Source organism: Dermochelys coriacea, chromosome 5 (assembly GCF_009764565.3).
Source record: "Dermochelys coriacea isolate rDerCor1 chromosome 5, rDerCor1.pri.v4, whole genome shotgun sequence".
NCBI classification, from domain to species: Eukaryota; Metazoa; Chordata; order Testudines; family Dermochelyidae; genus Dermochelys; species Dermochelys coriacea.
In genome coordinates this window covers 89,889,526-89,913,860 of record NC_050072.1, presented here as the reverse complement: position 1 = coordinate 89,913,860, position 24,335 = coordinate 89,889,526, and the positions used below count along the sequence as shown (strand labels likewise).

At 37.5% G+C, this 24,335-nt stretch overlaps 1 protein-coding gene across 7 annotated transcripts in view; it reads left to right on the top strand.

The window, feature by feature from the left end:
• ERCC6L2 (ERCC excision repair 6 like 2) overlaps positions 1–24,335 on the top strand; it is a 121,035-nt gene that overhangs the window by 82,227 nt on the left and 14,473 nt on the right. For all 7 annotated transcript variants that reach the window (XM_043514303.1, XM_043514301.1, XM_038401960.2 and 4 more), the window contains one exon: positions 21,917–22,098. In XM_043514303.1, the coding sequence (XP_043370238.1) occupies positions 21,917–22,098 (182 nt within the window). The remainder of the gene's footprint in view (positions 1–21,916; positions 22,099–24,335) is intronic.

The following is a 24,335-nucleotide window of genomic DNA, read 5'->3' as shown; positions in this document are numbered from 1 at the left end:
CCATCAGGTAAAAATACACAAGAATACCACAGAAAGATCCCAGTCCCTAATAGCCAGGATTGACAACATCACTAGAATGCAGGACAAATGAAAGAAAAATTTGAGGAGAGTACTGGGGCTTAATGACTGTTACGCCTGCTGTATCTCTGATATTAAGCTATGGGATTTTAAAGGCTTTTCTGTTGTTCAGAAGATTTGTTTCTCATTACATCCAAATTCAGAATTTTCATGCCCACAGGTGTTACAAATTAATTTATCTAATTAGCTTGTCAATTGATACATTTCAAGGGTATTTGGTTTCTTAAACGAGAAGCAACAGAAACATCAATTAACTTGAAGAGATCAAAAAAGGAAGGAAAACATCAATAATGGTGGGAAAAACTGCCAAATGACTTCATTTCCTGTTTTTATTCTGACATAAAGGCATTAATTTAGCAGTAATCGCTAGATGTCTGTCTCTTCTAAAATATAGAGCTCTGAATTTCACATGCTCTTCTTAAAGAGCTGCTGATGCCTTGTAGAAAACTTTGAAAAATGATCCACTTTTAGGAACAACTCTGCTGCTACTTTTTCTGTTTTCTCCTTTTCTTGTTTCTTTATTTTTATTACAAGGACTTTGTATGAAAAACAAATTATGGTTGCTCTGGTGTTCATCTCTTTTTGCAATTATTTTTCACTTATTCAGCCAGTTTAGGACATTGTAAGGTGCCGTGGCAAATACTGCAAAGAAAATTGTGAGGAATCAAATGAGAAATAGTCAAGAAAAGAAACATGCAAATTAATCTAGTGTTCTTAAAAACAGGTTTAAGTACTATCAGCCAAACAAAATTCTTAATGAAAAAATCTTGTGGAATCATGGGGAGTTTCAAGTATAATCCTGGTAGAATTTTTGGTATGTTCATTTTATTCTCATAGTTCTCAAAACAAGGTTAGCCCTGGTCAACACTGGGTGCGGAGGGGTCGACCTAAGATACACAACTTCAGCTAAGCGAATAGCGTAACTGAAGTCGACGTATCTTAGGTCGACTTACCTGGCCATGAGGACGGTGGCAGGTTGACCGCTGTTGCTCCCCCGTCGACTCTGCTTCCGCCTCTCGTGAGCTGGAGTTCTGGAGTCAATGGAGAGTGCGTTCAGGGATCGATTTATCATGTCTAGATGAGATGCAATAAATCGATCCCCGATAGATGGATCACTACCTGCCGATCCGGCGGGTAGTGAAGACCTGCCGTTAGAAGATTTTGACAGAAATTTAATTAACAGATTATTTTTCTAATGAGCGTCATCAGTATGGAAGCATGTCCTCTAGAATGGTGGCCGAAGCATGAAAGGGCATATGAATGTTTAGCATATCTGGCATGTAAATGCCTTGCAATGCTGGCTACAAAACTGCCATGCTAACACCTGTTCTCACTTTCAGGTGACATTGTAAATAAGAATATGGCAACATTATCTTCCATAAATGTAAAAAAACTTGTTTGTCTCAGTGATTGGCTGAATGAGAAGTAGGACGGAGTGGACTTGTAGGCGCTAAAGTTTTGCAGTGTTTTGTTTTTGAATGCAGTTATGTAACAAAAAAAATCTACATTTGTAAGATATACTTTCACGATAAAGAGATTGCACTAAAATATTTGTATGAGGTGAATTGAAAACTACTGTTTCTTTTGTTTATCATTTTTACAGTGAAAATATTTGTAATCAAAATGCTAATATAAAGTTAGCACTGTACACTTTGTATTCTATGTTGTAACGGAAATCAATATATTTGAAAATGTAGGAAAAACACCCAAAAATAATTAATAAATTTCAATTGGTATTCTATTGTTTAACAATGTGATTAAAACTGTGATTAATCGTGATTAATTTTTTAAATCGCAATTAATTTTTTTTAATTGTGTGAGTTAACTGCGATTAATCGACAGCCCTAATTATGAGTCAAGACAATATGCTGTAAAAATATTTACAGTCTGTGAGTTTTCTTCAGATTATATTATATCATTCTTTGATTAACCCAAAACATGAATTATTATATGAGTGCTCTGTAGCAAGAATTCAGCCAAATGCAAACTGGAAAAACTATAGCTAATAATATGGTAACTGGATAAACATGACTGCAGCACAAATCACAAAAAGAAAAGGAGTACTTTAGTATACACAAAAAGAAAAGGAGTACTTGTGGCACCTTAGAGACTAACAAATTTATTTGAGCATAAGCTTTCGTGAGCTACAGCTCACTTCATCGGATGCATTCAGTGGAATGCACCCACTGAATGTTTCCACTGAATGCATCCGATGAAGTGAGCTTTAGCTCATGAAAGCTTATGCTCAAATAAATTTGTTAGTCTCTAAGGTGCCACAAGTACATCTTTTCTTTTTGTGAATACAGACTAACATGGCTGCTACTCTGAAACCTGAGTATACACAGACACTTTTCATTCATGTACTGTATAATCAGAAATATTCTGAACATGAATGGGTTTATCAATCCTGCATACCTGAGAAGTAAAGAAGGGATTAATGCATACATTAAAAAGCAGAAAGTGGATTGGATTACAGCTGGATTGAATTACAGCAACCATGAAGGCTGTTCCCTTAGTGGAGAGATGGGTGGCTTGGGAGAAGGAGCTGTGCCATGAGCAGCCGGATGGGCTTATGGGCTATCCCACCTGCTCAGGAAGATGAGTTCCTGAATAGTAAATAGACTTGAAAGGGCTTGGTTGTAGCAACTTTGAGTCTTATTATTTGTTTGAGATGCACCAAGCTGTTCTTTGTTTTGTCTTGTTTTTTCTAACCTGCACTTAATCTGAAAGGGCTTGTTTTAGCCTTTTAAAGTGAGCAACTGTACTCAACATTTACAATAATGGACGGCTAAAACATATCAAACTATTGAAATTTAAAATCTGTCATAACATTCTTAATATAAAGACTAAAATCTGAAATTAAAAAAAACAGCTTGAAGCTTTGAGTCTTCTATCTCAATTTTAAAAGTAATAAAACTAATACAATTAAATATACACTACCTGTCCTAAAAAAGAAATAGAGAATAAACTTTATCCAGATTTGCAATGACTCTACTTCATCCAATGTTTCTTGATATAAATATAAATCTTTTAAGCCAAACTAAATCCTGTTTCTTGGAAACTAAGGTCTTAGAAGGCAAACTATTTTGAATGTCTTTTGGACAGAGCAATGGTAGAGTCCAACAAAATTCTAGTAATCAGATAGAGGCAGGAAGGACTTTGGACTCTATAACACACAGTGGATCTCTTATTGACCATTCCAAAACTGAAAGCATAGAAGACAGCAGGTACTCTAGAGTCTGAGCATGATCCAAAATAGGTAGAAGAAGTAGAAGGCAAGATGGTAATAGTCAGTCCTCCAATATTTGGAAATGAACTTGACTCCCTCAGTGCTCCTTGATGTGGTAGAAAATTATGTTAATTTCTGGATTACTGTGAGAAAACAACAGTAAATGTTTCTTTGATCATAGTTGGATTACACTCTGGGCACTACTAAAGATTCTATTAACCACCTTTTGCCATCCCTCAGACTGATGCAATTCTGAGAAGATTGGGAGAAGTACACATCATCTCACAGTAGTTATGGGGACCTGTCAAGATAGGAAAAGGAACTTAGTATAAACACACATTGAAGCTCAGAGCGATGAGGATCTATACTAGCATGATACCATCTGAAAATTTCTTCCAGCTATCTCAGCTGCAGTAACAGTAACTTACACAAACAAACAAGATTGGACCAGAAATCTACAGCTATACAGGGAGGTTGTGTGGTGTTTCTAATAGTCTGTTTTTCTGTTACTTATGACTTTTGTACACCAAGGGAACCTTCATAAATAAACTTCCTCAGCATACAGCAGCTCACCCTTGAAACATAATCAAGGAGGTACAGTGGTCTCCCTTAAAAACTGCAGTTTTGCTTTAAATAATGTGGTTACGTCAATATTTATAGTTTTGCTTAAACTGCTCTATATCTGCTACAAGTAGTACCTAGTATAAAACACGTACGGAAATAAAAATATTTACTTAAGAATTTTGGCAATTAAAATGCATCCCTTTGTATAACAGAGGAGACTCAGCAGCCTGAGATAATCTACAATGTATATATTAATAGCAAACCAGAATGTCAAAAGAAGGATGTACATCTCAAAGAGAAAAGACTTAAGGACAGCAGAGGTGCCTTCTCATAAACTGGGCAAATGTTATGTTAACTGTTCCGAAGGATACAGCTCATCTGGATGACCTTGATCAAGGGGAAATTTCAATTTAGGCATTAATAACTCCAAATTAGCAAAAGAAGACATAATTCTCCTAAGTGGAGATGGTGGTAGTGCAGCGGATCTTGCTGGAGATCAAAAGATACTGTTGATGTTATAATATGGACTAGTGATGCATGTCAGGCCAGCCTGTTTAACTTAAAAAAGCATAAGTATTTGAAGGATGAAGTTGAAGGAAAAGGTATTACTATGACAGTCATCTCAGTGATCCTTACCTCTAGACACCTTCCACCACAGTAGCTCACTTGAAGAGATGAATCAAGCTTCCCCTAATTACAGGCAAGCCTGGGTGTCCTAAAGGTTAAGGTGTGATGTGGTTGGGATGTGCTATAAATTACTGTTCAGGGGCTGTGGTTAAATATTTTGAAATCTCATTGTGTGTTTGTAGCCAGCATATTGGACTCATTGGACAAACAAATCATTTTCTGTCACACACATACTGATAAAAACACCTTATATCTGAAGTTGTCCATATGGAAACTCAACTTAGTAGGTTCTCTTTCATGTCCTACCAGGTTGTCTTTTGATTGGTCATATTAACAAACAGTAGAATCTGATGCTCTATCAATAGAAAACTTTACCTCTTACATCTTTCAAAAAGATAACTTTATGTTAAAAACCACTTCCACAGATCTCAACCGCTTGTTATGCTGTGTACTTCCCAAAAACTTCAGTGTTCCATACCCCTGAGCAAAGCGCTTTAAAAATATAGAGATCACTAAGGTTTATGGAAAGGCTTTGGCTTTGCTCCTCTCCTCCCAATAGTGGAGAAATGTGCCCAGCTCTCTGAGAGCACAATGATGCAAGGCATAGATGGGGAAATCTCACCAGGCTTCAGGATTCTAACCATTTGATCCACAGTTTCCTGGGTTCAAAGGTCATCTAGCAAAAGAAAAATCCACAGCTGCCCCTTGCTCCAATGTTCACATCTTCATAAAATAAGCTGTCATTTATTTAACAATAGATGCAATTTAAGATAGGCGGGTTTCCCCATCCATAGAACTGGTCTGAGCGAAGAAGGTTCTTCTTGAAGTAAATAGTTTCCCTGTTAATTTTTCCACACCTTACCGTGCTTTGCCCAACCTCAACTAATTTAATGGGATCCAGAGGGCCCATCGTCTTCAGCATTTGTTTCCATAAAAATGATTCATACTTCTGTTGTCAGTGCATGAACAACCACAAACTTGCTTAAAATATTGACATTATTACAAGGGGAGTTTACCTATATTAACAATATGTCGCCATATGTTACAAAGAAAACCTGTGTTTGTATTCTCTGCCAGGGGGTGATATCAGATGGAAAGGAAATATATTCAAATGGAAAAAGTTTCTGAAGGGGGGAAAATATTCAGTGCAAATGAAGCCGTGGATTGAATAGTGTGTCCTTCTGTAGCCATCATTTTAGAAAAGATGAAGAATCCAGGTCAGTCCCCCCCTCACTGATTTCAGCCTTACTAAAGACAAGGACCAAAAGTCATGACAGCTATGCAAATAACAAAACCAAGCTTTTACACGTTCCTCCAGGAGTGAGGTAAATAGTAGGGAGAAAATATAGGTGTTCACATGTTTCTTCAGAGCTGACATGCCCACTAAATATTTGCACAGTTTGCATTTCCATTCCTCTTATGCACAGGGTGACTAAAGACTGTAGCAGCCTGGCTGATTTTCAGTGGTGAATGTTTGATTTATTTCCCTTAATATTCTTTTGCTTTTTTGGACTCTTATTAGTGAACTTTTTTTTTTTTAGTTAAACGTAAAAGAAATAAAAGCCTCCCAGAGCCAAGATGAAATATCCTCTTCTACTGTTTCCAGTCTATTCTGAATTGAATGTCTGGATTCCATAATTAATTCCCTAATTAATTTCAGTGTTAATTGGCAAAAACAGTCTACATGAAAATTCAAAAGTAGAGGGGTCTGGGATGGCCTTTCTTTAGCTCTTTTAAAGCCGATTTTTACTTTTATTTTTCTGAAGGGGTTTTTTTTTAAGCAGGGAAAGAAGAATTTGAAGAAGGGGGGAAATTTACTTCACAAAACAATTATAAAAACAGGGGCAGGGCATATTTAAGTATTTTGAAAAACTGATAATATCCTACATTAGAGCTAATTTGCTCTCAATAAATGGAAATGCTTTAGTCACAAAACTTGTACTGTACCTGTGGGTTATATGGAGCCTTGGGGTTGTGGGTTTTTTTATTTTTTTTTTTCCTTCCAGTCAACTGCATGTTTTCAACTTAAGTTTACTTAAAGTTTTACTGAAAAGAAATGTACAAAGACAGCCATTCAATTGAGGATTAATTACTATGGCAACTGAAATGTGGTGACTGAAAAGGGGGAGGATGTATTCTCCCCTCAACTTCCTGCCAGCTGTCATATTCAACCTCTGCGGCATGAATCCTGGCCAAAATATAGAGTGTGACCAGCTCTAAGAAACTATATCTGTATTTTTATAAATTGGTACAAGTATCACACTATAAAAGAAGACTTAATCCCCTGAATTGGATGACAGACACTTGGCACTCTTGCCAGTGTTTGACAGAGAAATAACTGGATGCTTTGTAGTAAAACCTGGATTAATGGTAAACCCCTCTTTATGTTATTGCAGTGTGGTGTAAATGAGAGAACTAAGCATGCTGTCAGTCTAGAAAAAATGTGTCCTTTATATACCCAGTGCTTCTCAGAATACTATAAATACAAAAGTTGTGTTATTAAGAACTCCTCTTTATCATATTTGTAGTATATTGGCATTTTTTAGATTGCTAAAAGAAAGGATTTCCATCAGTTATAGTAGATTTGATTGCAGTATGTTTATACAGCTTTTTCATTCATCCAGGAAAGATAGGTTGTTTACAGTGAGTAGACATTGGGGAGATAACATTCCATTATCCTGCTCTTTCAGGATAGGGAAGGCTATTCTGCTTTAAAATAATTGTTCCCAAATGATTGACCTGTAATGTTGTTTTGTTAAGGTTACTATTTCAACATATTATGGAATTAACCCTTTCAATGTATTTTTTAATGTCCTATACACACAATTTTGTAAAGCTTATAGCTGTTGGGCAGATGTTGTTCTGGGCTATCTGCAATAATCAGGAAATGTTGTTTTGAGGTCTTCTGGCTTCTAATAGAATAAGCAATTACCAACTGGTCTTGAGTTCTGAGACAAGCTAGTGGTTCTTCCCCTTTTTCAACAACAACAATAATGATGATGATTGATTTGTGGTTAGGTTTTCTGATGTACTAAGGCGATAAGTCACTTGAATGAATTAATCCTGTTAACCAGCTAAAAAGGGGAAAGAAATTGCTGCTGCCCCTGAAAATAACTTCTCTCCATCTGACTGCAGTGAAAATTGTGCAGAGCAGAGAGATATCTGTCCTTGGTTGACCTGGTAGCCTATTATCAGCACTTCCCAGTTCCAAGCTTGAGATCACAATTTCAGGAATGGTGTCTCAGTCTATGGCTGATCTGAAGTTGAACATGTCAGAAAGGCAGAGCATTGAGTGTTACATGGAAGGCAAGGAAATAGAAAAGCTGTGTATTGCTCTGAGGACTTCTGCCTCATCTGGACTAGTTTGGGCTGTTCCTGTCCAGACTAAAGAATGTTTCATCTCTGTAGTCGATGGGAGCATTCTTGTTGGACAATTACAGGTAAGTCTAATTGAGGAGTAGTGATTTTTTTTTAACTGATGAAAATACAAAGTAGTGGAATGCTGGCCCCTGTATAAACTAGTCTAGTGAAAATGGAGAGTATGGCTGTATATAGACTGATATTGTGATGCCTGTCTTGGATGTTGGCAGAATCTGTTGATATCTGGACCATAGCCATATAAAAAAGGAACTGGGGCTAATATTGTGGGAAATGGAATCAAACCCAGTCCCTTCACAGAGAGCCGCTTGCTTTCATTGGTTTTTCCCAGCGCAGTTCCCAAACAAAGAGTTAAAAAATATGAATATTTCAGAGGACTTCAGTTAACAACCAAAATTTCTTCATCACTCACTATCTCCCCACTCAGTTAGAAGGGGGCAAAGGTGACCGTTTATCACCTTTGTGCCTCACTAGTCCCTCCAGCAACTGGCTCAAGTTCCAGCACAAGTTAGAGTAGCCTCAGCGATGCTGCAATATTTGCCATTTGATAATTGCTCCCAAGGGGCTGTTACACTAGCTGGGGGATCACTTGAGCAACAAAGCATTCCAGCCCCATCCATACCCTCAACCATTTTCCTGAAATGTCTTCTACAGTGTGGGGCAAATGGTGGTGACATAAAGTTATGGTGGTTATACTAGGTCTTTGACATCTAAGGAATCCTTATCGGCTCAGTAAGGGCAGCTTTCTGACTGCTTTGCACCACAGAGGGGCTGAAATAAGGCCGGGGTCTGGTCCTCAATGTTGTTGTTTTTTTTTGTTTTTTTTTTATTGTTAAATCTTTAAAGAAGTCTTGGAAATAATTTAGTCCCTCAGTACATTGTAATTTAGAATTTTGTTGGTTTCTTCATAGTGTGAAGAATATACTTCTATTAAAAGAATTCCACTGACTGAACTGTGTGGTATAATGAAATATTAATTATATGGGGACAGACTCAGAACTCCTTGCTCACACTAGTGAGCAAGTGTTCTAATTGACTTCAAAAAGTCTATCACAGAATTAGGTCTGATAATGGATGTGAAATTGCAGGGAGTTGGTTTCCTTTTGGAAGAAATTAAGTGAGGAATCGAATATTGGGGTTTGTAATTACATTAAGAACCTTCCTAATATTCTGTATTACAAGTACAACAGATGAAAACAATTTTAGCGGCTTTTTTTTAACATGTAATTTTAGTCCCCCTTACTTAAAGGCAATGTTAATTTCAGGAGCCATTTTAAAACATAATCCTTACCATTTGTATCTTGAATATTATTGTGACAGACACCTTAGATTAGATAGACACTAACACTTGTAATTACAGTATTATCTTCATAATTGATGAACTGTAGATAAAAGAACAATTCTGCTTTCAGACTACCAGATGTGAGGCAAGTGTATTATGGTATAACAGTAGCTGTTCCATGGTTCTTGATGAAGCTAGCTATTCTGTGATCTTGGCTGTATGGGTATCATGTTGAAGAGGGACTAGATAATGCATATGATCCCTAAGGAAGAGTGATGCTGACTACATTATTCTTTGAGCAGCTTCTTGCTTGCAAAGTATTGAAGTTTCTTAGAGAGGAAGACTTTCTTCATGCTTATCTGTCTGGAAGTGGGTGGTAGAAGAAACCAAAAATGAAGTGAACAAGAGTAATCTAAAGTTGCAGATTTCATATGTTCTAGCAAATACAGAAAACATACCCAGATACAGTGAAAACTGTGAATATGAAAGTTTCTTAAAAAGTATAATGAAAGGTGGCATCAACTCGTATGTAATGTGAGAAAAGCCGTTGGAAAGAAAAGCAGAGGAAATTTTTAAGGAGGGGAAAAAAGAAAGTAAACAGACTATTTGGGGCTATGAATGAGTCCCATTGGAAAATTCAGTGGTCCAAAGTCTGTGGACCTTCAGGACATGGTACAGGCTGCATCTGTTCTGTCAGTTTTTGAAGGGATTGGGGTTAGGCATGAGGCAGAATGGGTATTTGCTTGTTGTTTTATTGTGAGTAGATGTTAACAAGACAGTCCGACTGGGTTTCTCTACTATATTTCATAATTTTGTATGACTGATGGCAGTGCACCTAGAAGTTTGAGTAATTACAGTTTTGTTTGTTTTTAGAAATGAAAATAATTAGATAATGAAACTGTACAAGATATGCATCCTGCATATCTGGGGGCAGTGATTTCATGTATCCTTTAAGGAAGAAACTAGTTAACACTGCTCTGGCTATGAAGGGGGAAAGATGCACAGTGGAAATGATGGCTGGAAGCCTATATGTTGCAAGAAAACTGCTGCAGGGTGATAGTTTAGATGGGTGAAGTAGCAACAAGTTAGAGAGAGAAAGAGCCTCAGACATAGTATATTTATGCCGAAGTATTTTAACATGTGAAGTCCCACAGTTTTCGAAGGATATTCATTGTCATTGAAGGAACCTGGAGAAATGAGGAATTGTCACAGGGTTCGGAACTATCTAGAAATAATTCCCATTGCACAATCACCCATGTAGCTTAATGTGGCCCTACAGCACATGCTCATGTAGAGTACCATCCCTGATGCCCCCATTTGTAGTCTGTTTTGACTCCAGCACTAGCAATCTATAGCAGCAATTCATTTTGCAGCCAGATTGACTCAGTCGTAGGTGAGGAGGGAGCTGAATTGGCCCCCACACTTATTTGCCTGAGGTTCCATAACATGTAGGGCCAGCCCTGCTTGGTTTACAATAGCGTGCCCCTTGCAGGAAGCAAGTATATGAAAGTTGTATGCCTTCAAAAGTCGACATGGATATGATCGCAGAAAATAATTGTTTACTATAGGCCTGTTATACATTTTAAAAGATCCCTCTCACTTTGGTATTTAGATTATCACACATTGCTAAAATATGTCCGAGTTTGGGTTGAGGGTTGAAGATAGAATGTCAAGCTGGAACCAATGACTTTGAAGTCACCCCCTTTGTATATTTATATTTAATGCCCCAGTTTCACTCATTCTTACATTCGTCCCGTCCCTTCTGAAAATACATGTGAACGTAAGGATTGAGTGAATTTTCTCTATTCATTCTTCATTTTCTATGTATGTGTCTTCTTCTTAAACTTATAAGCAAGGTTTTGGTCTTTGGAAAATTAATGTCTGATATGTTTTGAATACTCTGTGCAGAAGAAGTGGAATATGAAGAGGTCAAAATAACTGCTTTCTCAGGAAGTATTTTTAATCAGTGACATAGTCTAAAGGTTGTAGAACACTTAAAATAATTCTCCCTGATCTTCCCCAGTCTGTCTTTGCTGGTGCAGCACAGGGAAGTCTCTTTACAGCAGGTACTGTTGCACAGTCATGGAAGAGATAGTGAAACAAGAGGAAGGTAAGAAGGGAGGAATGACTGAGTTGCCATATGCACCTTTCCCCACATTTAACTGGGGCCTCACAATCGCATTTAATTGTGCATACAGCAGCTCTCAGTTTGAGATGTCTGTCTAAACTCAGTTTCTTATCCTTAACCCTCACATTTTTCCAGCACGTGGCTGATACTTTCCAGTTCCTTAAGGTTTATTTCATTAAGTTAACTTCATAGGATGCAAAAATATTGGCTGATACTTGAATTGGTAGATAAAGGGCTTTCATCTCTGACACTAGACTTTACCCTGTAGCGTTTTGTTTGTTTGAAAATATATTGTCAATCTTTAGTAATTCAATTTAGATTACATTTGGCAGATTTTCCTCTGAGAGAGCATGGACAACTGTGATGGACTAGACTGAATCTAGTCAATTGCAAGTAAATAATTTCTTGCTTTCGGTGCTACAGAGGCAACATTACTTTGCCATGACACTGGACCTATCTCCTAATATATTGGTTTGAGAGGAAGGAAAATGTGAGAAGTGTAATTAAAAAAAAAGAGAGGGTTTCAAATAATTTAGTATGAGTGCAATGAATTTGTTGGAGGACGAATAAGCCTATGATCAGTTATTTAAGGGAAGCTTTAACCTTTTGGTTGGTAATGTAGTTACATGCCCTGCAAATACATGTTGCAGCCAACACCGAACTTATTGACCTCATCAGAAGAGTGTCAGTTTGTCACTCTGCTGTTGCTTTCTTTTTCAAAAATATGTATTGGATTGAGAGCAAAAGACAAAGTAAATACATTTAAGCAGGCTAATTAGAAAATGTGGTAAACTGTACATAAGAAAACTTTTTAACATGGAAGTATCATATCTCTGAATGATAGTGTATTGATTGACCGACCAGAATCCTCATGGGTTTCCACATTCTGTATTCAGATGTGTTTCAAAATATTTTGCACATCATCATGTATTTGGAATTTTTAAGCATATGCATTTTCTTTCAAATTCATAGATTCATAGATACTAAGGTCAGAAGGGACCACTCTGATCATCTAGTCCGACCTCCTGCACAGCGCAGGCCACAGAATCTCACCCACCACTCCTATGAAAAACCTCACCCATGTCTGAGCTATTGAAGTCCTCAAATCATGGTTCAAAACTTCAAGGAGCAGAGAAGCCTCCCTCCAGTCAACCATGCCCCATGCTACAGAGGAAGGCAAAAAAACCTCCAGGGCCTCTCCAATCTGCCCTGGAGGAAAACTCCCTCCCGACCCCAAACATGGCAATCAGCCAAACCCTGAGCATATGGGCAAGATTCACCAGCCAGATACCCAGGAAAGAATTTTCTATAGTAACTCAGATCCCATCCATCTAATATCCCATCTCAGGGGATTTGGCCTATTTACCCTGAATATTTAAAGATAAATTACTTACCAAAATCCCATTATCCCATCATACCATCTCCTCCATAAACTTATCGAGTAGAATCTTAAAACCAGATAGATCTTTTGCCCCCACTGCTTCCCTTGGAAGGTTATTCCAAAACTTCACTCCTCTAATGGTTAAAAACCTTCGTCTGATTTCAAGTCTAAACTTCCTGGTGGCCAGTTTATAGCCATTTGTTCTTGTGTCCACATTGGTGCTGAGCTGAAATAATTCCTCTCCCTCTCCTATATTTATCCCTCTGATATATTTATAGAGAGCAATCATATCTCCCCTCAGCCTTCTTTTAGTTAGGCTAAACAAGCCAAGCTCCTTAAGTCTCCTTTCATAAGACAAGTTTTCCATTCCTCGGATCATCCTAGTAGCCCTTCTCTGTACCTGCTCCAGTTTGAATTCATCCTTTTTAAACATGGGAGACCAGAACTGCACACAGTATTCTAGGTGAGGTCTCACCAGTGCCTTGTATAACGGTACTAAAACCTCCTTATCCCTACTGGAAATGCCTCTCCTGATGCATCCCAAAACCGCATTAGCTTTTTTCACAGCCATATCACATTGGCAGCTCATAGTCATCCTATGATCAACCAATACTCCAAGGTCCTTCTCCTCTTCCGTTACTTCTAATTGATGCGTCCCCAACTTATAACTAAAATTCTTGTTATTACTCCCTAAATGCATAACCTTACACTTCTCACTATTAAATTTCATCCTATTACTATTACTCCAGTTTACAAGGTCATCCAGATCCTCCTGTATAATATCCCGATCCTTCTCCGAATTGGCAATACCTCCCAGCTTTGTATCATCTGCAAACTTTATTAGCACACTCCCACTTTTTGTGCCAAGGTCAGTAACAAAAAGATTAAATAAGATTGGTCCCAAAACCGATCCCTGAGGAACTCCACTGGTAACCTCCCTCCAACCTGACAGTTCGCCTTTCAGTAGGACCCGTTGCAGTCTCCCCTTTAACCAATTCCTTATCCACCTTCTGATGTTCATATTGATCCCCATCTTCTCCAATTTAACTAATAATTCCCCATGTGGCATGGTATCAAATGCCTTACTGAAATCTAGGTAAATTAGATCCACTGCATTTCCTTTATCTAAAAAATCTGTTACTTTTTCAAAAAAGGAGATTAGGTTGGTTTGGCACGATCTACCTTTTGTAAAACCATGTTGTATTTTGTCCCATTTACCATTGACTTCAATGTCCTTAACTAATTTCTCCTTCAAAATTTTTTCCAGGACCTTGCATACTACAGATGTCAAACTAACTGGCCTGTAGTTACCTGGATCACTTTTTTTTCCTTTCTTAAAAATAGGAACTATATTAGCAATTCTCCAATCATTCGTTACTATTCCTGAGTTTACAGATTCATTAAAAATTCTTGCTAATGGGCTTGCAATTTCAGGTGCCAATTCCTTTAATATTCTTGGATGAAGATTATCTGGGCCCCCCGATTTAGTCCCATTAAGCTGTTTCAGTTTCGCTTCTACCTCTGATATGGTAATATCTACCTCTATATCCTCCTTCCCATTTGTCATGCTACCATTATCCCCAAGATCCTCTTTAGCCTTATTAAAGACTGAGGCAAAGTATTTGTTTAGATATTGGGCCATGCCTAGATTATCTTTAACCTCCGCTCCATCCTCAGTGTTAAGCCGCCCCACTTCTTCCTTCTTAGTTTTCTTCTTATTTATATGGCTATAGAACCTTTTACTATTGGTTTTAATTCCCTTTGCAAGGTCCAACTCTACTCGACTTTTAGCCTCTCTGACTTTATCCCTACATCTTCTGACCTCAATTAGGTAGCTTTCCTTGCTGATCCCTCCCATCTTCCACTCCCTGTATGCTTTCTGCTTCTTCATAATCACCTCTCTAAGATGCTTGCTCATCCAGCTTGGTCTACAACTCCTTCCTATGAATTTTTTCCCCTTTCTTGGGATACAGGCTTCCGATAGCTTCTGCAGTTTTGATTTAAAGTAATCCCAGGCCTCAACTGCCTTTAGATCCATAAGTTCTTCAGTCCAATCCACTTCCCTAACTAATTGCCTTAATTTTTCAAAGTCAGCCCTTTTGAAATCAAAAACCCTAGTTGCAGATTTATTTTTGTTAATCCTTCCATTTAGTTTGAACTGAATTAGCTCATGATCACTTGAGCCAAGATTGTCCCCTACAACCATTTCTTCTATGAGGTCCTCGCTACTCACCAAAATTAAATCTAAAATGGCATCCCCTCTAGTCGGTTCAGCAACTACTTGATGAAGGAATCCATCAGCTATCGCATCTAGGAAAATCTGAGCCCTATTATTATTACTAGCACTGGTCCTCCAGTCTATATCTGGGAAGTTAAAGTCTCCCATGATCACGCAGTTTCCATTAGTATTTACTTTATTAAAGACATTAAAAAGGGCTCTATCCATAACCAAATTAGATCCCGGAGGTCTATAGCACACCCCAAGCACTATCGCAGGAGAGGCTTTACTAGTTTTCTTCCCCAATGTAATTTTTGCCCAGACAGACTCTGTCTTATCCATTGCATCGCTTCTTATTTCTTTACATTCTAACTCATCGTTGATATACAATGCTACTCCACCCCCTTTACCTTTGTTTCTGTCTTTCCTAAAGAGCACATACCCTTCAATACCTGTAGTCCAGTCATGACTACTATTCCACCATGTTTCTGTTATCCCTATAATATCTGGTTTCACTTCCTGCACCAGTAGCTCTAGTTCCTCCATTTTGTTACCTAGACTCCTCGCATTGGTGTATAAACATCTTAATTTTTGCTGTTTGGCCTCGCTCACATTTTGTACCCTATTAGGCACAGTCATTCTACAGCCAGTATAACCTATTAGACTAGTATCCACACCGCCCTCGCTCCTTATATACATTCTCCTACCCATGGCTGTATCCTTTCTTACTTCATCTTCTTCCCTCTCAATGCTAAAATCTGGCGTGGAGATTTTCTGGACATCTCCCATCCATCTCCCCCCAATTCCTAGTTTAAAGCTCTCTTTATCAGTTGTGCCAGCCTCGATCCTAGAAGTCTATTTCCTTCCCTACTCAGATGAAGTCCATCCCGAGAGAACTGACCTCTGTCCGTGAATGCCTCCCAGTGGCCATACATCCCAAAGCCCTCCTTATAGCACCACTGCCTAAGCCATCTGTTGACAGTCATAATCTTGTCACACCTTTGTTGCCCTTCTCTAGGAACAGGAAGGATCCCGCTAAAGATCACCTGAGCCTCAATTTCCTTAAGCGTCTTCCCCAGCCTAGCATAGTCTCCCTTGATACTTTCCAGCGAGAATCTGGCTGTATCATTTGTTCCCACATGAAGGATAATTAGGGGATTCTTTCCCGCTCCCTTGAGGATCCTTTTCAACCTCAGGTCTACATCCCGTATCTTAGCACCCGGAAGACAGCACACCCTTCTATTCTCAGGATCAGCTCTAGTTACAGGCCTGTCTATTCTTCTCAATAAAGAGTCCCCGATCACATAGACCTGCCTTTTCCTGGTGACAGTGCTATTCTCCAGTCTCTCCCCTGTTCCCTCTGGCTGCAAGTTCTTTCCATTCCTATTTTCCCTTACAATTCTCTTCAACCCATCCTGTATCCTCCTGGGGCTCATATTTGGTGTAGTCTCCCTTGACTCTTCCCCTTTTTCTATAGGCTAGCCTCTCTTCTCTTCTTCCTTACCCTTCCACCTTCAGCGTCTACCTGCTGAGCCCCTTCATTTTCCAACTCTGCAAACCTGTTCCTAAGCTCTATTTCTCCTTCACTAGCCCGTCTTTTTCTCTGCCTGGTTCTTTGAGTCACATGTTTCCACTGACCACTTTCCTCATCCAGTCTCTCCTCAAAATTCCCCAGCCCTGCTTCCATCCAAATAAATTGGGAGAAAATGGTTGAACACATTACTTCAAATCCAGGTGTTGTCTGGAATCCTAATCCTGGGGAAAAGAACCCAGGATGTGTATGGCAAAGCGTTTGAAAGTTTGTAAATACTTATTAACTCATTCTTCTGGTTCTCTGGTTTAATACAATAGAATGCCACTTCACATTTCATTACACCACACTACCCGAAATTCACATGCACAAGTCAGCAGTACTCTTCCCACTTTTCAGCAAAGATCTAAAAGATTGGGAGGTGAGGACTTATCACTAAAGTTTTGTTACTCTTTCAAAATATCCAGCAGCATATTTACTAGTTTTCTTATACAGTAGTATAAAAATCGGAACTAAACTACATGCACAAAATATGACTTGTGATACAAGATTCTGGGTTTTTTATTGTTTTGTTGATTTCTTCACTTGGTCACAGAATTCAGTAATGTATAATGGGTCTCCCATTCACTAATGTGAATTGATATGGTTCTACTGGTTTTTATAAGTTTTAATATAGTGATATAAAATATGCTTGCCTAGATAAGAATTTGCTAGCCCATTTAAAAGATTTTTCTCCTATGGGCTTTCATAAGAATGGCCGTACTAGAACAAACCATTGGTCCATCCAGCCTAGCATCCTGTCTGCTGACAGTGGCCGATGCCATATGCTTCTGGGGGAGTGAACAGAACAAGGCAATTTATCAAGTGATCCATCCCCTGTCATCCACTCCTAGGGTCTAGCAGTCAGAAGTTTTAGGGACACCCAGAGCATGGAGTTGCATCCCTGACTGTTTTAGCTAATAGGAATTTACATAATTCTTTTTTGAACCCAGTTATACTTTTGGCCTTCACAACATCCCCTGGCAATAAGTTCCACAGCTCGACTGTGCATTGTTTGAAGAAGTACTTCCTCATGTTTGTTTTAAACCTGCTGCTTATTAATTTCACTGGGTGACCCATGATTCTTCTGTTATGTGAAATAAATAACACTTCCCTGTTCACTTTCTCCACACCATTCATGATTTTATAGACCTCTATCATATTCCTCCTTTTTTGTCTCTTTTCCAAGCTGAACCGTCTCAGTTTTTTTAATCTCTCCTCCATATGCATTTTTGTTGCCTTTCTCTGTACTTTTTCAATTCTAATCTCTCTGCTTTTGAGATGGGGGCGACTAGAATTGCATGCAATATTCAAGATGTGGGCGTACCATGGACTTCTCTGACATTATGATATTTTCTGTTTTAGCATCTGTCACTTTCCTAATGGTTCCTAACATTGTTAGCTTTTTTTGACTTCTGCGGCACATTGAGCAGATATATTCAGAGAACTGTCCATGATGACTCCAAGATCTCATTCTTGAGTGGTGACAGCTAATTTAGACCCTGTCATTTTATATGTATGGTTGGGATGATGTTTTCCAATGTACGTTATTTTGCATTTATCATATCATTGAATTTCATCTGCCATTTTGTGGCCCATTTTTGTGAGATCCCTTTATAATTCTTCTCAGTCAGCTTTGGGCTTAACTGTCTTGAATAATTTTGTGTCGTGTGCAGACTTTGCCACCCCCTTTTCCAGATCATTTATGAATATATTGAACAGCACTAGTCCCAGTACAGATCCTTAGGGGATGACACTATTTACCTCTCTCCAATGTGAAAAATGACTGTTTATTTCTACCTTTTGTTTCCTATCTTTTAACCAGTTACTGATCCATGTGAGGACCTTCTCTCTTATTATATAACCTCTTTATCCCATGACTGTTTACTTTGCTTATAAGAGCCTTTGGTGAGGGATCTTGTCAAAGATTTTCTGAAAGTCCAAGTACTTTCACCTTGGTCCACTTGCTTGTTGATCATCTCAAAGAATTCTAGTAGATTTGGTGAGGAATGATTCCCCTTTACAAAAGCCATGTTGACTCTTCCCCCATATCTTGTATTCATCTAGGTATCTGATAATTCTGTTCTTTATTATAGTTTCAACCAATTTCCTTGATACTGAAATTAGACTTACTGGCCTGTAATTGACAGGCTCACCTCTGGAACTTTTTTTTTTAAAATGATCATTGTATTAGCTATCCTCCAGTCAGCTGGTACAGAGGCTGATTTAAGTGATAGATTACATGCCACAGTTAGTAGTTCTGTAATTTCATATTTAAGTTCCTTCAGAACATCTGGTCCTGGTGACTTATTACTGTTTAATTTATAAATTTGTTGCAAAACCTCTTCTATTGACACCTCAATCTGGGACAGTTCCTCAGATGCGTTTTCTAAAAAGAATGGCTTAGGTGTGGGAATCTCCTTCTCATCCCCTGCAGTGAAAACAGATGCAACAAATTCATTTAGCTTCTCCGCAACAGCCTTGGCTTCCTTAAGTGCTCCCTTAGCACCTCGATCATCCAGTGGCTTCACGGATCATTTGTCAGGCTTCCTGCTTTGAAAAAATTACTTAGTTTTTTATTTTGCTACTTGCTCTTCAAATGTTTTGGCCTGCCTAATTATACTTTGACACTTATCTTGCCAGAGTTTATGCTCCTTTCTGTTTTCCTCACTTAATTTAACTTCCAGTTTTTAAATTGATGTCTTTTTTGTCTCTAACTGCCTCTTTTATTCTGTTTTAGCCATGGTAGCATTTTTTGGTCATCTCACTGATTATTTTTTTTTTTATGTTTTTTAGACATGTCTTATTCCAAAGTCAGAGTATTCTATAGAGTATTGTAAGTGAGCATGGCATTTTACAAACATGATGGTCTCTGTACCAAGGAGATTGCAATCTTAAAGTCTAATCCCATAAAAGGATATGATTGTATCAAGTCCCATGCAGTTCAGTCAGTCTTTGCAGGAATGGTGTGTAATTCAGATGTATACAATATATGAGATAATGCAAATGAAAGAGGCCAATGGTATAGTGTCAGCATAAAATTTGGCCTAGAAGGACTTATAACAAATTATGTGGGTTTGAAGGTGGAGCGGAAAGGCCCTTGAGGAGCAAGAAGAGGGCAGCTGTTGAAAGGAAGTTGCTAGCATGAAATAGGCTTGAAGCAGAGGGTAAGAGAAGAAGCCAAACAGCCATTAAGAGAGGGGACTGGAAAGAACATCAGCAATGTGAGAGTGAAAAAGGAGGAAATGAGAGTAGGCTTGATGAGAGTAATACATAGAAATCCAATTCAAAGCACAAACAAAAGAAGAAAGGAGCAGCCAAAATGTTCCTGTGAAGTTTTTGGTTATTTTAACAGTAATTACAATATGAAAAATTGATATTTGAAAGTAAACAAACAACAAAAGAATTTTTCAAATTATGTCAAATGATTCATAGAATATTTTCACTTATCAACGTGCAAAACATACTGCCGCATTTAGGCCTTATCTCAGCTATAATTGAAGTCCATGGACTTTGGTTAAGGCTCTGAGAGAGTTTGAAGATTTCTTAAGAAAAGCTACACTATAACCCTCTGTTCTTGCCTAAAAGTTCATTTGTCATTTTTGAAAAGTGTTATTTGGGTTTAGACTTGGGTTTGAATTTGACAAAATCATGAACATTTTCATAAATTCAAATAATGCCAGTAGTTCTGCATCAACATAAGCTGGTGGTGGGTCCATTTCACCACTTGGCTTTTGTCCAGAAGACTGAATTAAGACATTCAAATGTAATTCATAGTTGCTTTAGGCTTCCACTAGCATTAGCTCTTGGGAAACAGTGTTTACAGTAACTTTTTCTACCTCCATGCAGAAACCGTGACCAGTTAATTTGGGCAGGATAAGAGTTTCACAAACTTTTGTAAACACACTTAAAAGTTTTTGTCCTTTTAGAATTACAGATGCCATTTGTGAGAGTTTATTTACAGTAAGCAGTATGTTTTTACAGTAATTCTGGTTCTTTGCAAAGACTAGCAAGTTTATGACTTTTAGTGTGTTTACAGGATTTGGCTTTTTCCCAAAGAGAGAGATTTTTAATCTTTTGTGTTTGAACAGATGTGTAAACCAAAGCATTGCTGCCTCATCTATTCCATGTTCTCTAATGAAAGGAAATAAATGGATGAAAAATTAGGGAGTTATAAAATACTTTTAAGGAAGACATTGACATGACTAGACTAGTACTGTACACCAGCTATGTTTGTTTGCATTATTTTAAATTATATAATTTTAATATAACTCCTGATTCCCTGAGGAAGAAAGATGAATACTAGACATTTTCTGAGAGTATTCTTTCTACTATAAATATTTTGCATTTAAATATCTGACCCATCAAAATAATTTATTTTGAAGCTAACCTTTAGGCTTTCTATTAAAATGTATTACAAATTTTAAATTAAAATTCTATAGCCATATGTATTCAAACAATAATTATACAATATGTAAATATTTTAAAATATACAGAGTAAGATTTTTAAAAATATTTGTAATATATTAGATGTTATTTATAATTTGTCTGTTTGCTGAGTAATATCATTATACAATTCCTTTTGAGAACTGAAGACCTTGTTTTTTTAACATAGTTAGAGCCTTGACTTCAGTTTTGATAATCTGTGTAAGAGTTCACTGCAGCATTGATGATGATTGGAGTTGTGCACTTACCTTGCCAAAGTAAAAGTTTAAATCTTTGGTCTCTTAATTTGTTTATCTTCATTGTCAAAGCCTCCCCGTCCATGCAAGTTGGGTCTGTATTTTGCCAAAGTAATATAATGAGAACAGATGTGAGATCCTAGGGTCTAAGAACATTGCAAACAGTCCCATGGAAGTTAGGAAATGGGCATGCATCAAATAAAAATTGATTGAGGAAAATATCATAGATTGAAAATCAAACTTGGGTATTAAGTAACTGAAAATTCTGCACAGGGCAAGTATACATGTAACAAAAACATTAATAAACAGAAACTAAGTGGAAATTCAGATGGCCCATATAATCTTGCAAAATGAAGTAAGACAGAAATGAGGATGTATTTGAGTCAATACAATAATTTTAATGTGTGAATAGGTTCTTTGTATTATGATGCAGGTTCCAAAGGAGATTGGGGCCCCATTGTGCCAGGCATTGTACTAGCATTTAGTGAAAGATTCAGTGTATTTATCCTCACTACACTCTTGTGAGCTAGGGAAGTGCTATTATCCCAGTTTTACAGGTGAGGAACTGAGATACAGTGACTTGCTCAAAGTCGCACAGAAAATTTGTGACACATCAGGGAATTGATGTTGGGTCTCCTGAGTCCCAGGCTAGCATACTAACTGCTAGACCATGGCTAATTGTGAAATTGGAGTGATCAGAACAGAATTGCTACATATTTAAAAAAACCCTCTTCTATGAAATATGGACAAATAATGTTTTCTATTTCTCTTTTTGTTAGAGAGAGAAGGAAACCCAAGAAGCCATATCAGCAAAAAAGATCATTAAGAGAGAACAGCAAATAAGTGACAACAGTAAGTCTCTCCTTTGTATTGCACATCCTGCAATCCACAAGAAGAAAAAGGTACACAGAGTAGGTCCAACTACCTTCTTGATTGGAGAGACACCCAAAAGCATTCGCAGGTGAGACTCGTAAGGTGGGAGGATGAGGAAGAAGTAGAGATTACAGAGAACTTTACTTTAGGAAGTTGTGTCATTTTTTCATTTTGTCAAATAAACTTTAGTCAGACATGGGTGGGCAAAAGGCAGGGCTGGGTTATTGATGACTTTCTGTTACAAGAGCAGAAGTAGTTGGAAACTTTGCCTTTATACTGTAGCTTATACAGCACACTTTTGCCGTACTTGCTGAATTAAAATATAGACATGAATTATTTAAAACGGCACACGTGTTGTTTTTGTGTTTTCAGTTAATATTGTGAAAGTTGACAATTTTGATAATTTTCAAATTGAGGTAATTTGAGGACCTCCAACTGTATTTAGAGGGCCAAAATAATTCCAGTGTAACTTGTGTAAAGTCAATAGATTTTGGAAGGGATTTTGGTCCATTTTGCTTTGGTTTAGAGCAGTGGTTCTCAGTCTGCAGCCAAGCCCAATCAGCACACAGTTGCAGCCCATGTGACATCCTCAGGGCCATACAGGTATTATATATTGTGTGGATGTGGCCCACATAACAAGTAGTGAGCAGCATACGTGGCCCACCGTGGTAAATAGGCTGAGAACGACTGGTTTAGAGACTGTGCAGTACGTGCAATTAGAATCTTGTTTTTTATGGGTCCAGTAGTTAGGCAAAACTCCCATTTAAATTACTGAGAGTTCTGACTAAGGATTGCAGATGTGGCCCCTCAAGTGCGTCTGCCATACACAACTGTATTATTTTCCTTAATCTGAAAAAAGCAGATCAATACCCTCCTACCTTCCTCACAAAGGTGTTGAGATTCAGTGAATATTCTCAGATAAAAACTATTAATGTGAGTTGAGGATTAAAGTGCTTATTAGGAAATTTAAAATTTAAAAAAATACCTGGATGTAATTAATCTCAAAACAAGCATTATAAATCCATGAAATTAAGAGTTAAGGTTAAATTTAAAAGAAATTCAAACATTGTTAAAGAGTGGGAAAGCAACAGCTATGCAATTATGATTGATACATATTTTGTGCTTGGTATCTCAGATTAGAAGAAACTGACTTTTAAAAGGTATTTGTTTTTTTTTCATATTTTTAATGCTGTCACTACTAGGTAGAGTTAAGATTGTTTGGGCACTTCAAAGAAATCTAAATGCGTAGAAGTTTTTAACTCAGACTAAGTGCTTCAGGAGGATGCAATATATTCTTCATACATTACAAAAAAGTTGAATCCCTGCTTTAAGTGCAAAGCTTGCCTCTTCCTTACCTATGGAAACACTCGCAGTGCATCCAGAATTTGTGAAGTGGTTTGAAATCTTAGGTAGTAGATTTTATACAAGTTGTTTACTTAAAGTACACATGGTTTGTCTCTGCTTTTAAATTGACAGAAAGAGAGTAATAACTTGTTGATATGTGAAAAGATGGTCTTTACTAGCAAAAATTGTTTTGAAATGATTGTTTTACCAGTCCTTTAACTCTGAAAAGCCTGAATTTCACTTTTTCCAAAATAGAGATGAACTGTTTAAGGATTTTACTTATTACCTAGGACTATAACTCTATGGTAAACAGTTCTTTAAAAAAAATTCATTATGGAACAAACAGTCGCGTTGACAAGAGATTGACGTTCTGATTTTTGGAAAATGCAGTATTACCTGTTTTAGGGAAGTGAATATTTAAAACTATTCAAGAATGTGCAAGGTGTTGTGATTTGCTATCTGTCAGGTGTAGTTTATGACTTGGCTATGAAAACATACTTAAGGGAAAATACATTCAGGATTTTTTATCATCTATAGGAAGTTCTTTTTTAATTTTTAATTTAAATCTGAACAGTGTTTATTTCACAAATGAAATTTTGGCAAGTGATGAATCTATAATATGTTTAACAGCAAGTGCCAGTGTGTGGGAAGGAAGGAAGGTGTAATCTTCTCCTTGAGGGGATAAGGCTTTGAATTTCTCTTTTCCTGCTAATTTGAAAATGTACCCTGACAGTAGTCTGATATTTCACTGCCAGTCAGGATGTATAAAATAAATGACTTGTTGAAAATCATAATTTTGGACTCTTAAACAAATCTGATATTCCAATACTTGTTGAAACTTAAATGGGAATTTACAGCCATCAGTCTTGAGGCTGAGCTCAAATGGAACCACCCACAAACCATTTCAACATGTTGAATCAACATGTCATGCATTACATATCTGTGCAGATGTCATCCTAGCAGGATTCATGGTGTGTACAC